Source organism: Chelonia mydas, chromosome 1, assembly GCF_015237465.2.
Source record: "Chelonia mydas isolate rCheMyd1 chromosome 1, rCheMyd1.pri.v2, whole genome shotgun sequence".
Classification (NCBI taxonomy): domain Eukaryota; kingdom Metazoa; phylum Chordata; order Testudines; family Cheloniidae; genus Chelonia; species Chelonia mydas.
In genome coordinates, this window is record NC_057849.1 from 265,202,852 (window position 1) to 265,219,209 (window position 16,358).

The 16,358-nt window shown below is 40.5% G+C and overlaps 1 protein-coding gene across 4 annotated transcripts in view; it reads right to left on the minus strand.

Moving 5' to 3' along the window:
* The window catches only part of CFAP54 (cilia and flagella associated protein 54), a 211,857-nt gene that overhangs the window by 168,389 nt on the left and 27,110 nt on the right, over window positions 1-16,358 (minus strand). For 3 of the 4 annotated variants that reach the window (XM_043545720.1, XM_037884774.2, XM_043545718.1), the window contains exons 9-16: window positions 13,692-13,890; window positions 9,237-9,332; window positions 8,017-8,129; window positions 7,740-7,911; window positions 7,005-7,090; window positions 5,003-5,137; window positions 2,921-3,068; window positions 2,032-2,099 (exon numbers count right to left, since the gene is read on the minus strand). In XM_043545720.1, coding sequence (XP_043401655.1) covers window positions 2,032-2,099; window positions 2,921-3,068; window positions 5,003-5,137; window positions 7,005-7,090; window positions 7,740-7,911; window positions 8,017-8,129; window positions 9,237-9,332; window positions 13,692-13,890 — 1,017 coding nt within the window. The remainder of the gene's footprint in view (window positions 1-2,031; window positions 2,100-2,920; window positions 3,069-5,002; window positions 5,138-7,004; window positions 7,091-7,739; window positions 7,912-8,016; window positions 8,130-9,236; window positions 9,333-13,691; window positions 13,891-16,358) is intronic. The other variant, XM_043545723.1, reaches the window with a different exon arrangement.

Consider the following 16,358-nt stretch of genomic DNA (forward strand, 5'->3'; position numbering starts at 1 on the left):
GGATTTTAAGACTGGCCAACTACAATATCTCTGGAATTCTGGTCTGGCCAGAGACACACCATTGCTGATGCTCTGTCCAGACTGCTGACAACGCCGGAACCAGAAGCACTGGATGACCATATACTGGAAGCCCTGACCGTGAAGTACTAGACTTAGAGATGCCATCCCCATTGAAGTGGTCCAGGCATGCTGCAAGATTCTACTACGTAGGGATGACCAATCCGTGAAGGAGTGGTATAAAAACTGCTCAGTCTATACCAGCAGAAGAAACCCAGTGGTGGAGGACAGGGTCCCTGTGACAGGTTCCCCCCACCCCCAGGGGTGCCATTTGGAACTCGGATACCACTGAGCCCACCTGTCCGACCAGCCTGGGTTTCCCTTACTCTGTGCTGTTGTGACCAGCTTTCAAGCCTCCTTCCGGCACACATACAGGTGAAGACACACCAAGCTGCAGCTATATTCACACAGATGCTGAGAGCTGCTCTGCATGGGAGAGCACAGCTAAGGAATTGCCCAGCATGCAAGTGCACACCCCCTATGGAGTGTAAACCCAGAATTGTATCATCTTGCACTACACAGAGAACCATACAGCGTAAGATCATAAAATCTGCCCTCTTCCTCAATGTGGAGAGAGATATGCAACAGCTCTCTGCCCCAAGTATAAGCTCCACACTGGTTTTAGAGACAAAACAAAACAAGTATATTAACTACAAAAGGTAGATTTTAAGGGGTTATAAGTGATAGCAAACAGATCAAAAGGAGATTACCTTAGTAAAGAAACAAAACCACAAACTGATCTTAACACACTAGATAGGTAGGATATAAATTAGCAAATTCTCACCCTGAGTGATAAACAGGCTGGCAGATCTTAAGGCACAAGTTGCCTTGGCTTTCTCAGGTTTTCATACACAGGCTAAAAATCCTTCTAACCTGGGACCATCACTTCCCACAGTTCAGTCTTTGTTCCTCAGGTGTTTCCAGGTGTGTTGTTGTAGGGAGAGTGAGGACTACCACCACCCCCGATGTCATTTTCCCCTTTTTATATTTTCTTCCCACTTGCTGGAAAGCTCTTTTGCTGTGACTTGGGTCAAGCAGTTCCCATTGTGTAGTGCCATCTCTGAGAGATTTCTATTGTACACAGGTTTCAGAGTGACAGCCGTGTTAGTCTGTATTCGCAAAAAGAAAATGAGTACTTGTGGCACCTTAGAGACTAACCAATTTATTTGAGCATAAGCTTTCGTGAGCTACAGCAATCCTTGTGCTTATGGGAAGAGGCAGGGCAGGGGAAGGTCAGGGATGTCCAGTTTTCAGCAATTAGAAAGTTGCCAACAGCACGCAGAGGAGAAGCAGCAGCACTGAGCTGGGGCAGAGATTGAGAAACCCCAGAGTGCTGGGGTGCAGAGTCACAACTAGGAGCTTCTAGGAGAGGAACCAGCTGTTTGCAAAAGGGGACTCTTATAAACATGCAGCCTGGAGCTGACAGGATAGCTGAGACCACACCAAAAGACCAATCAGTTTGCGCTCAGAACACAGGTGTCAACACAGGTTATATTGATGGGGGCTAGTTTGTAGTTGCCATGGGGCAGAGTCTATGTGTGGGTGGGGACCATTTTCCTGTATGCTGTACCAAGGAAGTCTGTGCAGCCCCTGTTAAAGATCCTGGCCTGGGTCTGTTCTGTTTCACAAGTCCTTCCTACAGGATAAGGCTGCTCTGACTGCAGCACAACAGAGAGTACAATGGAAAGAAGTATGGACACGGTGTAAAGGAAGAATGAGCTTTAGCACAAAATATCTTTCAGATCACAAAGGACTGTACAAGGTCAGAAAAAAATAACTTCTCTGGGTTTACATGGTGAAGATTTGAAGTATCTACAATTTTTCTCTGCTCTAGCATATCGGTGCAAACTGTTCGACTTTATAAAATTAAGTACTACATTTTATAGGAATGTTTCTAACTTTAAAATGTTTAGAAAGGGACATGCGCTATGGTTTCTGAAAATGTTATGCAAGTGGCAAAGAATTATATATTACCTTCAGTATTTCAGGAATGTCACAGATATGAGTTTGTGAAGGTAATACCGATTTATTTCTTTCTCCTGCTGGGTAAGAAAAAAAAGTAAAAGTAAAATGAAAATCAACTGCACTGAATTTATAAGACTAGTAATAATTGACTAGTTCTATTAATAACTGAAGACCTTGGAAGTGGGAGTTTTCTAGCACTTGACTGTGACATTAATCGTATTGTTTTGATTACTGCACATTTTTAATGCTCTAAAACAGGGGCTGGCAACCTTCGGCACACAGCCCATCAGGGTAATCTGCTGACAGGCCACGAGACATTTTGTTTATGTTGACTGTCCGCAGGCATGGCGTCCCACAGCTCCCAGTGGTCGTGATTCACCATTCCTGGCCAATGGGAGCTGGGGGAAACAGCTATCTGTTTGGCTTTCTGTCTCCTTCTCACTGGCTATTCTCTGGCTACTTCTCAGAGCTTCGTCTCACAAACAGACATACTTCCATCCAGCAAAACCCAGAGAAACTCCTCTGCCCACATAGCTCAGTTTCTGACTGGCCTTGCATATGGCCTATGTTTTGGGTGGTGGTTCATATTGTCTCCAGCTATCTTACTTCATAAAGGAGCTTAACTGCTTCTTCCATTGATCCTGAATGAAGGGCATCTGTCACACTCACCAACTTAGGTCTAAACAATTTATATTTTATAGCATTTATTTAAAATAAAATCAAGCATGCTGCTATCAACAACCAACCAAAACAAATAAATATATTCGAAAACCTCAGACTTCAATTCAGAAAATGGCCAACAAAAAAGAAAATTGATTAGCTAATTACACATTATATTTAGATATTCCTTCCATACCTATTTCCAATAACACTCCCATTACCTTGTTGAACATTTTACCTGTTTTTGCAGATTTATTTGCACAGTCAGCTATGTTCTCCAATATCGCAGTCAGACGTAACGTGACCTCTGCAAGTACTACAACATTAGCATCTCCTATGTTACTGCTGTGAATTACTTCATTTATTATCCAAAGTATGTGAACCCACTAGAAGAAAAATATATAAAGCAAGAATCTTAAAGCAGTTCATAAAACTGAATTAAAAATATTCATATTTATGTATTCCAAACACTGATGATTTTTTGCACTCCAAATTGTTTAGAGACACTTGTAGATTGATCATAACACATGGAATATGATAGTACTTGGCCCTTGTGAAAACAGGGCACAAAAGGGGGAGGAAATTCCCCATGTACCTGCAAAAGAGTTAGGCAAAATATAGGCCGTAATAGTCCTCATAGGAACTTTAATTTATCAGTTATGTGCAGTAACTTGCTTTATTTTTCCAAGTTACGACACTTAGTACTTTCACTTTTCCATGATTCCTCCGACATTCCTTCAGATCACAAGTTCTTTAGTTGTTTTTTTTTCTTTCTTTCTTTCCTTTCCTTTTTTTTTTTTTTTTACTTTGCAGAGGTTTTGTGCATGTTCTGCATGGGATACCTATTGTACTATATGCTGGTATGATGGGATGCCAAATCCCATAGCAGATTTCATCAGGTGCATAGAATTTGGAAGCAGTCATTGTAAGGAAAACACTGGTTTTCACCTTTTAGGCATGGAAGCCAGGGGGGATGTGATCCAATGTCGTTTGTGACCTACAGTGATCCTTAGATAGGATGAGATCCTTAACCCCACTCCAGTTCCTTTATGCTAGGTAAAAGGGATGGAGCAGCATAAAGGGATTCTAAAAACCCCAATACTCCTGGCCTGAGCACAGAAAACGACAGACATAAAGCTGCCGTCCAAAGAACCCCTCTGAAGCCCTCATGTACTTGGGTAGGGAAGGGTGCCTGGGGCAGGGTCACAGGGCTAGAGATATTCTTGGCAGTGTTGCTGTCCACAGGTCAGCCCCGGGAGGCTGTCATAACACCTACAGGCCTCCAGGAGTCTGTATTTAATTACAGCAGGGCCCTCTTCAGACTTGGGAGCAGCCCAAGATCAAGCTGGCTCAAAGCCATCTCTGCCCTCCCACCTTTCCAAGAACTCCTTCCCCTGAACTACAAGTTTTCTGCTGCACCCAGAGGGTACATCTACTCTGCAAAAAACCAATAAACCCACAGCTGCAAGTTTCACAGTCTGGGTCAACTGACTCGGGCTTGTGCTATGGGGCTAAAAATAGCAGTGTAGACATTCCTGCTCAGGCTGGAGCCAGGGTTCGGGAACTCAGCAAGATGGGTTTGTCTTAGAATGCAGGCTCCAGCCCAAGCAGAAACATCTACATACTATTTTCAGCCCCATAGTGCAAGCCCGAGTCAGCTGACCCAGGCTCAGAGACTCATTCCTGCGAGGCTGGGGTTTTGGGTTTTTTTTGGAAGTGTAGACATGGGTTTTTTTGTGCAGAGGCACATCACAAAACCTCACCCCACAGTATTTGGGAGATTTCCTTGAACCATATGACTTTTCCTTTCAATAAGAACAAGAACTTTTGTGTGGGAAGTGATTCCCCTAACACTGTGTACATAACCACCTTGAACAATCTGTTATTTTCGTTTGGTCTGATTATCCCCCTCTAACAGACTGGACTTCACAGAGAAATGGAACAGAGATCTGTTGTCTGCCTTGTCTCTCTCACTTTTTTTTTTTTTAAGGCGCTTTGAGGTGGGAGTGAAGGAGGGTTGTTCTCATATCAATAACGACATTACTAAGAATATGTGTATACATGTGAAGAAAATAGTGTAGAAATGAGAAATACTGTCATTAAAATTAATGCATTTTTTTAATACTTTACAATGCATATGTACCAGTTTGGAATTATATCCCTCACAGAAAGAACACAACTCTCATTTGTAACTAATGGGAGTTAGGTCTTTATCAAAAGGAAAATATACTTCTGCGATTTGAGACCTAAATTTTAACTTGGGTTAGCCATCATAAAATGCATTCATGTGAATGGAAATAGAATAAGAAAAAAGGAGTACTTTATAAGCTTTGAATTTGTAGATATATTTTAAGTAGGCACTTCCACTCATTTGGATCCGCTGAACTCCTACTTTGCACTTCTGCCACAGAAACATTACTATATCAACAAGTATTTCTTTATCTGGTTGGAGAGTCTGGAAAAAAAAAGATGTTACAATAGCTGCATAAATGGGTGCAGACAAATTAGTTTTTCGTACAGAAAATAAGCCAATTTATACTTTGCCACATGTAGTGTTCTTATATGGGATGCCATCAACATGAAATCTAGCCGATATTTTTTTAAAGAAGAGTTAAAAGTAGTTTCAGTTATAATATCTGTCCTCTGCCCCGACCTGCCAATTTGGGAGGGCGGTATAATCATTTTTTAATAATTTATTTTCTCTTGTTGCTATGTGAAAGATTCACACAAAGAAAAGGGTAGATTAACTAACTACACAGGGAAACAGCAAAATTGCATATGCATATGCAAAGTGCTGCAACAAGTAAACAAACTGGAAAAATATGAAAAATAATATGGGTTACTAGTTATATTAACCTTAGGAGTTTCTTGAGCGATAGTAAGTGAAAAAATGTAAGTGTGATTTTTAAGTTGAAAGTATCTTTTCTTCTTTCTGCTTAGAATTTCTGCAGTATAAGCTCTCAGTTTGCCACAAACATTATGAGCTATCATTATGGCCTTATGAAGACTAGGAAAATATGCCAGCAAACATCTTAATTAAGAGTTGTTTAAAAGCATATTATTTCCTAGTAAAGATGCATTTTAACACCTTGAAATACATTTTATCTGGTTATACCCATATTTGCAAAGGTGTTAAAAACATGTTAGCATATAAATAAAACATGGGTATGTCTTCACTGCAGTGTTAACTAAAGTTATCTTCACTGGAGTTACTTCTCTTGAGTTAGCTTATGTTGAATGAGAGCAGCCATACTGAGAAATAACACTTGAACTGCAATGGTGGTGTTGCACTCACTTGTGTGCGATACTAACACTTCTGGGGTTGTACTCCGGGAGTCTTTGCACTGCAATAAGCTCAACCAGTCTAAGATTTCTTTCCCAGTGAATTGTAGGAGAACTTGTCTGTCCTTTCTGGGCACATAGGAGGAATTGTGGGAAGGTAGTGAAGAACTAGCAGTACTCAAGTGGTTTTAACCTGCATCCACACTACAGAGTGGTCATGTAAGCAGCTGACAAGTTGTGCTAACTGGAGCTTTAGCCTATACCCCCTAATTCTCTAGATACATTCCACCATATTTGACACACTTGCTTCCCTGAGTGCAACACAGCAAAAAGGAATTTGGTCTCCTTCCTTGATTATTAGAAAGCTGCAGTGTGCCTGGTAATTTTTGAAAATGGCTTTAATAATTTTATAAAACTAGTTTAATTACATAGGACCAATCATAATAAAAAGTAAATTAAAACAAAGTAAATCACAATCAATCACATTTCTTATGCATTAATTAATTTCATTTTTGTTGTAATTTGTAAAGCTTGTCAACCATGCATAACTTCCTCTGACCTTGAATTACATATAATGGTACTGTCAGGAATTAGAGCCTGCTGCAGAGCCAGTCTCCAGGCAACCTAATGAGTGCAGCTGAGCTGCAGTAGGCTGCCTGATTGGCTGCGCCAACTGATTGGTTGGAGGAGTCTCTGAGGCCCTGCAGCAGTTCAGAGGCTGCTCAAAGCACTTCCTAACACCTCTATTAGCTTCTGCTCCTGCCTTTGTTCTCTCCAGGTAACCCAATTCTGATCCTTGACTCTGATTCCTGACCTCTGACTTTGGCTCTGACCCTTGGCTCTGGCACCTGGCCTTTGACTCCAGCTCTGACCCTGGGTTCTGATTCCTGGCTACCCCAACTCCTGTTCTAACTGCTAGGCATGATCATTGGGCCTGACTCCTGCTCCAATCACTAGGCATGACTGCCCAAGTCCTAGTCATTTGACAGATACAATAGCAAGTACTGCATACAGCAGAAATGTGCTTAATTCTTTTATACCTGCTTAGATGTACATACGCAGGAAAACAGTGTGGTTGCCAAAGTGACAAGATCATCAGAAGGGTCTCCAGGCTTTAGGGATCCTTCTACAGTCACAATTGATAAAGGAGGAAAAAGTAAAATCAAGATATTATTTCCTCATACAAATTTAATAAAAACATGATGTTTTCAGTGCAGCTGCTCCAACCTGCACCAGCTGCAATATGGTTCAGGAAACAGTCAATATGAAGGAGAAGCACGTTCCCCATCTTACACATTCCCCACTTCTGTGAAGAAGGCATATTTCTTTTCTGGTACAAGGAAACGTTTTCAAGATGCGTGTAATTTTGTGGATGCCAGAATACAGGTTTAACTGGCAGCACACTTTAACAAGTTCTTCTTGTTTAAATTAAAAGAAATCTCAGATGTATGAACAGTAAGAAAGTGCAAAATAAAGTCAGACAAGCCTCTTCCATCCCAGGCTCATTTTTTCCCTGGGAACCCCCTGTCTGAAAATATCAGTTAGCGTCTCCCCCGTTTATTGGAAATGTCATTAAGTCATGTTTTGACAAGTGAAAGTAAATAAGGCACAGTTCAGTAGGTCATAATTTCTTAACTGTTAGTTACAGTGGCAGAAAATTGTATACTGTATTTTAAAGAACTTCTCCATAACAAATAACAAAACTTCTTGCTACAAAAAATTATATCTGAAATGTGATTATTTCAACTCCATAGCTGTAATGATCTACAACACACCTTGAAGTGCAATTGTTCTTCTTCCAGAACTGCGAGATACTGTGGCTTCCTTGAAACTATGTTCCTGGAGAGAGAGGCCATGTTTAGATCTTCTTGTAGACACAAGAGGCTGCATCGCAATAATAAGCCTGAGTTCCATTTCTGCTTTCTTCCATACTGGATCATCTTGATTCTAACAGTTTAAACAGAAATAGGTAATGGAAATTTGCCTTAATAATTTATGAACCTAAGTACATTTTAATACCCTCATATATACCATATAGTAAATTTGGATTACCTGAAGAAAATTAGCAATCAGTCCAACAGTAGAATCGAATACATCCCACTCTTCATAGCTGAAAGCTAACTTTATAAACTTCATAGCAGCTTCTCCAGAAACACCATTTTTCCCTACAACAATGGCAAATAAAAATATAATTCTTTTTAAAAATATAACATTCAGTAAAATTAAAGCTATTTTTAGCATCTGCATAATACAAAACTAAGATTCCACACAAGAATTCTGCAGACATTGAACAACCTTGAGGGATTTCTCAAAAACTCCACAAAATAGACTTTTTGTATTATATTGTTGGATATTTTTCAGTGTTTATAAGACTGGACTGCCATACCTGCATTGTCATGTTACATTCCAAAAGTTCACGTTGCTGTTGAAATTAATGAGTCTTTTTGATGAAGTCATGGACCTAATTCTACCTGCCTCCAGAAATAACCTCAAAATGGTTGCAACCATAGTCCCCACATATGCCCCTCCTTCCAATTATTACTTTTAAGAATGTGAAAAACTTGTGCAAAGATGGCTGAATAGTTCTCATTGCTATATCTGCAAATATACATACTGGGGAGCCTCTTCTCCCTACCCTCTCAAGTGAATCCATATAAGAGCAGGGCAGAATAGGGAGTCTCAAGCTCCTTTCTGCCATAGGCAAGGGCCCCAGGTAGTACATTCAGCAGTGTTCCACAGTCCCAAGACAGCGTTCTAGTGAGTGAGCTCCAAAGGGTATTCCTTTGGTTGAAGGTGCTGGGAAGAGGGTTAGATTAATGTTTGGCAGCAGGTATCTTTTTGAAGGAGCACTAAGGACTGCTCCAAGGCCACATCATTCTGTTCTACACAGATATGATGACTTAAGGACCCTCTGCTCAGCCACGTCCACCCCTCTCTCCTCCCTAAGCACATCTCACAACTATAACATCAGAAACTGGCCTTTGATATTTGTAAAGCACTTGAGGATCTCTGGATCAACTGTGCTATGTATGTTCAAAGTAGTAGCATTTTATTATAATGCCTGTATGTTTACAACTTGCTATTTCAGTAAAGCTTGTAATAGCTTTGTAATTAAAATTGAAACAATATTTAATGATTAGTTCTGATTGTCTGAATACTAATAGAAGGTAGGATCTTGTAAACTTTGTAGGCATAGAACTACCATTGGAGTTCGGCGTGCTGAGAGTTTGCATGACTGGGTTCAAAATGCTTTGAAAACCCAACTAATATACCTGTTAATATCAGCTGCAGAAGTGTCGATGACGCATTTATTACACCAGAAGACTCAGTACAATAACTTTCTTGTGTACTAGCAAAGCTGCCACCACCTAAAATAAAAGTAACTCATCAGATAATAATAGAATTTATTTGATGTTATATTTTATTTAGTCATAATCAGAACGGCTCAGAAACCAGAATTCCTGTTGTGCAGGAAATTTTGAAATTAAAAAAATATCATCATAATGAAAACTCGCAATTTCAAAATTCACATGGAACAAAGGGAGTCCAAAATTTTTGTTTTGAAAAAATCAAAAAAGACATTCTGTTTTGACTTTTTCCTCAACAAAATTAATGAGTCTCCACAAGCTGCCCAGAGCTCAGGCAGCCCATATTCTGGACTATATAAGAACATAAGAATTTAAGAACAGCCATACTGGGTCAGCCCAAAGTTCCATCTAGCCCAGTATCCTGTCTTCCGACAGTGGCCAATGCCAGGTGCCCCAGAGAGAATGAACAGAACAGGCAATCATCAAGTGATCCATCCCGTCGCCCATCCCCAGCTTCTGTCAAACAGAGGCTAGGGACACCATCCCTGCCCATCCTGGCTAATAGCCATTGATGAACCTATCCTCCATGAATTTATATAGTTCTATTTTGAACCCTGTTACAGTCTTGGCCTTCACAACATCCTCTGGCAAAGAGTTCCACAGCTTGACTGAGTTGTGTGAAGAAATACTTCCTTTTCTTTGTTTTAAACTTGCTGTCTATTAATTTCATTTGGTGACCCCTAGTTCTTGTGTTATGAGATGCATTAAATAATGCTTCCTTATTTACTTTCTTCACACCAGTCATGATTTTATAGACCTCTATCATATCCCCCCTTAGTCGTCTCTTTTCCAAGCTGAAAAGTCCCACTCTTATTAATCTCTCCTCATACGGAAGCCATTCCATACCCCTAATCGTTTTTGTTGTCCTTTTCAGAACCTTTTCCAATATATCTTTTTTAAGATGGGGCAACCACATCTGAAAGCAGTATTCAAGATGTGGGCATACCATGGATTTATATTGAGGCAATATGATATTTTCTGTCTTATTATCTATCCCTTTCCTAACGATTCCCAACATTCTGCACATTGAGTGGATGTTTTCAGAGAACTATCCTCGACTCCAAGATCTCTCTCGAGTGGTAACAGCTAATTTAGACCCCATCATTTCATATGTATAGTTAGGATTATGTTTTCCAATGTGCATTACTTTGCATTTAATCAACATTGAATTTCATCTGCCATTTTGTTGCCTAATCACCCAGTTTTGAGAGATCCTTTTGTAGCTCTTTGCAGTCTGCTTGGGACTTAACTATCTTGAGTAGTTTTATATCATCTGCAAATATTGCCACCTCACTGTTTACCCCTTTTTCCAGATCATTTATGAATATGTTGAATAGTACCGGTCCCAGTACAAACCCTTGTGGGGCACCACTATTTACCTCTCTCCATTCTGAAAACTGACCATTTATTCCTATCCTTGTTTCCTATCTTTAAACCAGTTACCAACCCATGAGAGGACCCTCCCTCTTATCCCGTGACAGCTTACTTTGCTTAAGAGTCTTTGGTGAGTGATCTTGTCAAAGGCTTTCTGAAAATCTAAATACACTATATCCATTGGATCCCCCTTCTCCACATGCTTGTTAACCCCCTCAAAGAATTCTAGTAGATTGGTGAGGCATGATTTCCCTTTACAAAAACCATGTTGACTCTTCCCCAACAAATTGTGTTCATCTATGTGTCTGACAATTCTGTTCTTTACTATAGTTTCAACCAGTTTGCCTGGTACTGAAGTCAGGCTCACTGGTCTGTAATTGCCTGGATCATCTCTGGAGCCCTTTTTAAAAATTGGCATCACATTAGCTATCCTCCAGTCATTTGGTACAGAAGCTGATTTAAATGATAGGTTACAAACCACAGTTAGTTGTTCTGCAATTTCACATTTGAGTTCCTTCAGAACTCTTGGGTGAATACCATCTGGTCCTGGTGACTTATTACTGTTTAGTTTATCAGTTTGTTCCAAAACCTGCTCTAAGGACACCTCAATCTGGGACAGTTCCTCAGATTTGTCACCTAGAAAGAATGGCTCAGGCTGGGGAATCTCCCTCACATCCTCAGCCATGAAGACTGTTGCAAAGAATTCATTTAGTTTCTCTGCAATGTCTTTATCGTTCTTGAGTGCTCCGTTAGTATCTTGATTGTCCAGTGGCCTCACTGTTGTTTAGCTTCTGATGCACTTAAAAAAAAATTTGCTATTACTTTTTGAGTCTTTGGCTAGCTGTTCTTCACATTCTTTTTTGGCCTTCCTAACTATATTTTTACACTTCAATTGGCAGAGTTTATGCTCCTTTTTATTTTCCTCACTAGGATTTAACTACCCAGAAGGTAGGAAGCCCAGACAAGCCTGGCTCAAACTGGGGCTTCCAGAGCTACCGGGATCCCAGCTGTGTGGCAGCCCACAATACCAGCAGACAAGCTGTCAGGAAGCCTGCCTGGTTTCTGTTGGAAGATTCAATAAAGCCAACACATTCCCACAAAATATTTTTATTTTGATTATCAGCATTTTCTGACAGAAAAATTCTTTGTTAGAAAACTTCTGACCAGCTCTAGTCATAATGATCTTGGAAGTAAAATACAATTATTAAGTGTATTTACTTTATACATGTTATTTTATTACCAAAACATCTTCCACTCCATGGTTCTAATTCTGTCCTTATTTACACCTCCATAGAACGCTACTGACTTAAATGTAGAGGCATGGGGTGAAAATCAGTGCAAACTTTGACCCCTCAAGTGTCCTTTTGAACAACTATTTTATGTGGTAAATAAACTGGATTAGATAGATTCTCTCTGAAATTACACTCATGCAACTGAAGTTAAAGGTAGTGGGGATGTGTGGGTTTGACTTAGGACAGAAAATGACCTGCCCTACATACCCAAACACATGAGATTAAAAATGCTTTAAGCAGTGCCAGGGCAAATCAAAGAAATAGAGATCTTTGGTTTATAATTTGAAACATTCTAGGCATTCACATAATAATGAGCAACTAAGCATTTGGCTGCAAAGACCTACTGCCACGTGAAGTTTGCACAAAAGAGACTTGTCAGCACATCCCAAGAGAAATGTGCAGCCATCAGCTGGGATTTTAATTCAGAGGCGGGCAAACTACGGCCCGTAGGACCGTCCTGCCCAGCCCCCCAGCCCCTGAGCTTCTGGCCTGGGTGGCTAGACCTTGACCCCTTCCCCACTGTTCCCTCTCCACCACAGCCTCAGCTCACTGTTCCGCCGGTGCAATGCTCTGGGCGGCGGAGCAGTGAGCTCCTGGGGCAGCACAGCTACAGAGCCCAGCCTGACCTGGTGCTCTGTGCTGCGCAGCGTGGCTGCCTGTCCTGGTGCAGCCGCGCCACCAGCCACCAGTGATCCAGGCAGCGCGGTAAGGAGGCAGGGAGCGGGGGGTTGGATAGGGGTCAGGGCATCCAGAGGGCAGGAACAGGGTGGTTGAATGGGGGCAGGAGTCCTCAGGGGGCAGTCAGGAAGGGGGGAGGTCAGGGGATAGAGAGCAGGGGGTGGATGGGGCAGAGGTCCCCGGGGGTCCAGCAGGGAACAGGGGGGTTGGATGGGGCAGGAGTCCCGGGGGTGCTGTCAGGGGGCGAGAAGCAGGAGGGGTTGGATGGGGGTGGGGGCCGGGCCATGCCTGGCTGTTTGGGGAGGCACAGTCTCCCCTAAGCATCCCTCCATACAATTTCAGAAACCTGATGTGGCCTTCAGGCCAAAAAGTTTGCCCGCCACTGTTTTAATTACATAATTAGTTGATTTGTGCATGTTTTTTTTAAAACAGCCGCTATTTACATGGTTTTACCAGCAATAAAACATTCTTTCAGTATGAAATTCACTCCTCCCCACACAAAGCTTGACTAAATGTACTTTGTTCAGGGAATGAAGTGGATGTTGAGCGATGGAATGCACCATCACAACCTACAGGCTGGCTATAGGACTGCATCGTAGCCCATTGGAAACTAGCATTCCAGCCCACGGGCTAAAATAGCAACCACAGTCGCTCTCCACATCCTCTATGCTGGAACGACTGGATACAGATAAGCATATATCAAGTGGGTCCTACCTTGGGTCATCACAAAGACCCCTTCCAAGCTGAGCTATTCAGAAAAGGTGCAGACTTTCTGTGAAGCACAAGGAGTTACTCCAGATATACACTGGTAAAGCTGAGAGCTGAATCTGGCCAAAGGTTTTAACTTAATTATATCAAATTTTGGGAAGGCATAATTTAAAAAAAAAGTAAGTTTGATTTGATCAGTGCTATGATTATAACTGAAACACATACTTCTGCAGGTGAGATTTTTATTTTATGGGAGTAAGAAGCACTGAGGTTCTTTACCAGTGTATTTTCATTTTTATGCCATTACCTGCCAGGATATCCATGCCTGCAAAAAAGAGCTCTGAAACCACATCACGAATCTCAGTTTCCTCAGGAACAGGTGGGGCAGGGCGCAACACTTGTCGATTACTGTCAGAGAGAGCTTCTAGGATGGCAAGGAAATGGGCTGCAGTGCCATCAAACATCTCTGTCAGCAGCCGTTCTGTAACAGTACGAGGCCATGGCAACTAAACAAGAGATAAATCTTTGTAAGGTTTTGTCATATTTCAAATGCATTACAATAAAGCTGTTTTTTCAAAATAGCTCTCTGTGAAAAAGTGAGTTCAAGTACAAGAAATAACTGCAGTATACATCGTGGTTGTGAATTCTATGATCCAGAGGTATAGCAAAGTATCGGGCCAAGTTTGTAAGGTACCTTAGGAAGGCATGAATTTCACAATAACTACATACACTGCTGCACACTATTCTAGTTACAAAACAAAACAATGAAAATTATGAAAGGAAAAAACGTATTAAGCCTATGTAATTCAAAGCTATCCAGATTGTGTCCTGTAATCACATGGGCTTGATCACTGGGAGCTGAGGACTCTCAGCGCTTCACAGGAAGTCAGTGAATATTGACAGTGATCAGCACCCCACAGGACTAAAGCTACAGTCCATTAGGTTGCTTCTTTGGTCTGTACATTTTCCAATCAACATAATGTAAAACATAAGACAATACACACAAAACCATATGCACTATGTTTGGCTGCTAAGTAATGAGAAATCTATAAAATAAAATAAATAAAAAAACCTGATTTCATGATGCTTTGTTTACATGACTGTTTTTGCCTTGTCAAAATCATTACCAGGTATGGAGCAATGAAGTGGAGACCCAGTATTTAATGGTCACCTGCTCCATCTCATCATCACTCCAGTTATAACAATTTATTTGACATTTTATCAAATAAAAAGCCTTCAGTAAGGTTTCCAGGACCATCTAAACATTATAATATTAGGGAATTTCCTTCCTGCATTTGTGGAGCCACATCCTTTATTTTAATTTTCAAATTAGGCACTTTAATGCAAACAAAGCTAAGATGTATACCCAATAAAAAGGGAATAATTTGTGCCGTATCTGGCAGCATTTCAGCAATTTATATGCTGATGGATTGTATTTTTATTGTAACATAAATTATACACCCATCTTTTCAAACAGGCTACCTCTTTAGAGGTAGATACTTATCTTTTCAAAAGAAAGAGCAACCATTTCTACAGGGAGGAGGGTAAATCCACATTTTACTGGCAACCTCATTCCAAACCAAAGACAAGAAATATTTTTAAACAATTCCTTATAATTATACATGCAGGTTTAAAATTTCCCAAGTACACTACATTGGATTTAAAAACCTAACATTTGTTGCTAAATTATTATATCCCCAATGGTTCTTTCCACAGCATTGAGGAAATAATTACAGTCCCAAACCTGCAACTGACTATATGCAACAGAACCCTGCCCCCACGTATAGTCGTTGACAGTTTATGCACAAAACACAGATTTTATTTAAATAAATGCTTGAGGTTGGGAGGGTAGCTATACACAGCAACGATAGCAATACTGTTTTAGCTGTAAACAGTTCCCTGTGGTGTTTGCAACCCAAATATTACAGCATTGTAGGGGTGAAGGAAAAAATGAAAATTATTAAAAACTATTGTAAAATGAGCCAGTCTATTTTCATTTTCCAAGTTAAATTAAGAGCTAAAAGTACATGGAACTACACACATACTAAAAGTTAAGCGTGCGCTTATATATTTTGCTGGATCAGGACCAGACCACTCAGCACCTTGCAGGATCAAACTCTTATCAGGCATTCCAGTCTAAATATCCCTACATTGTGGCTTTTCTACACAAATGTTTCATTTGCTGCAAGCTGAGGTATAAAACTACTCGCACAAGCCTGCCGTGCACTTAAGTGTCCAGGTGGACGCTGCTGCTGCGCACTAAAAGTTCCCTAGTGCTTTTTGATCTATGGCTGTTTCAAAGCTGGATAAATCAAAGGGCACTAGAAAACTTTTAGTTCATGGCAGCAGGGTCCATACTGACACTGAGTGCACGGCACACTAATGCAGGGTAGATTTACGCCCCAGTTTGCCATGAGTGAAGTGTTCATACAGACAAGCTCTCTGTCTTCTTATCATACTATGAGTACTGGACTGCACATGTTTTATAATATTAAAATGTCAAAAAAATTGCTTTAAAAGTGAACCAATGCAGGCAAATATAGTCCTATAGATTTTTCTCCATTTATTTGAACATTAGTAAATCTACAAAATGTGCAGAAATATTTCTGAAAATGGTATCACATTTAAGGTTCACAACACTGAACAAATAATGAAACTATAAAAGCATGTAAAAACAAACAACATGAAAATTCAATACTTCTGTTTGCTAAGGCCAAGAAAACAGGCATGGCAAGTAGTGGACAAAAACGTCACATTTTAAAAGAATTATTAAGAAATTGATTCCTAACAATCAGTCAGTTTTAAAACCAAACATTAAGTAAAGTCCAAAACTGATACAGAGTTATGTGAAATCTTTAAGAATTACATTGTAAACTGAATTATCTCCTGACCCTGACCACAGACTTCAAAGCCTGCAGAAGCAACACCCCCACTAGAATCGTACACCTGCTTCCCCAAGTCCTGCTGAAGGACA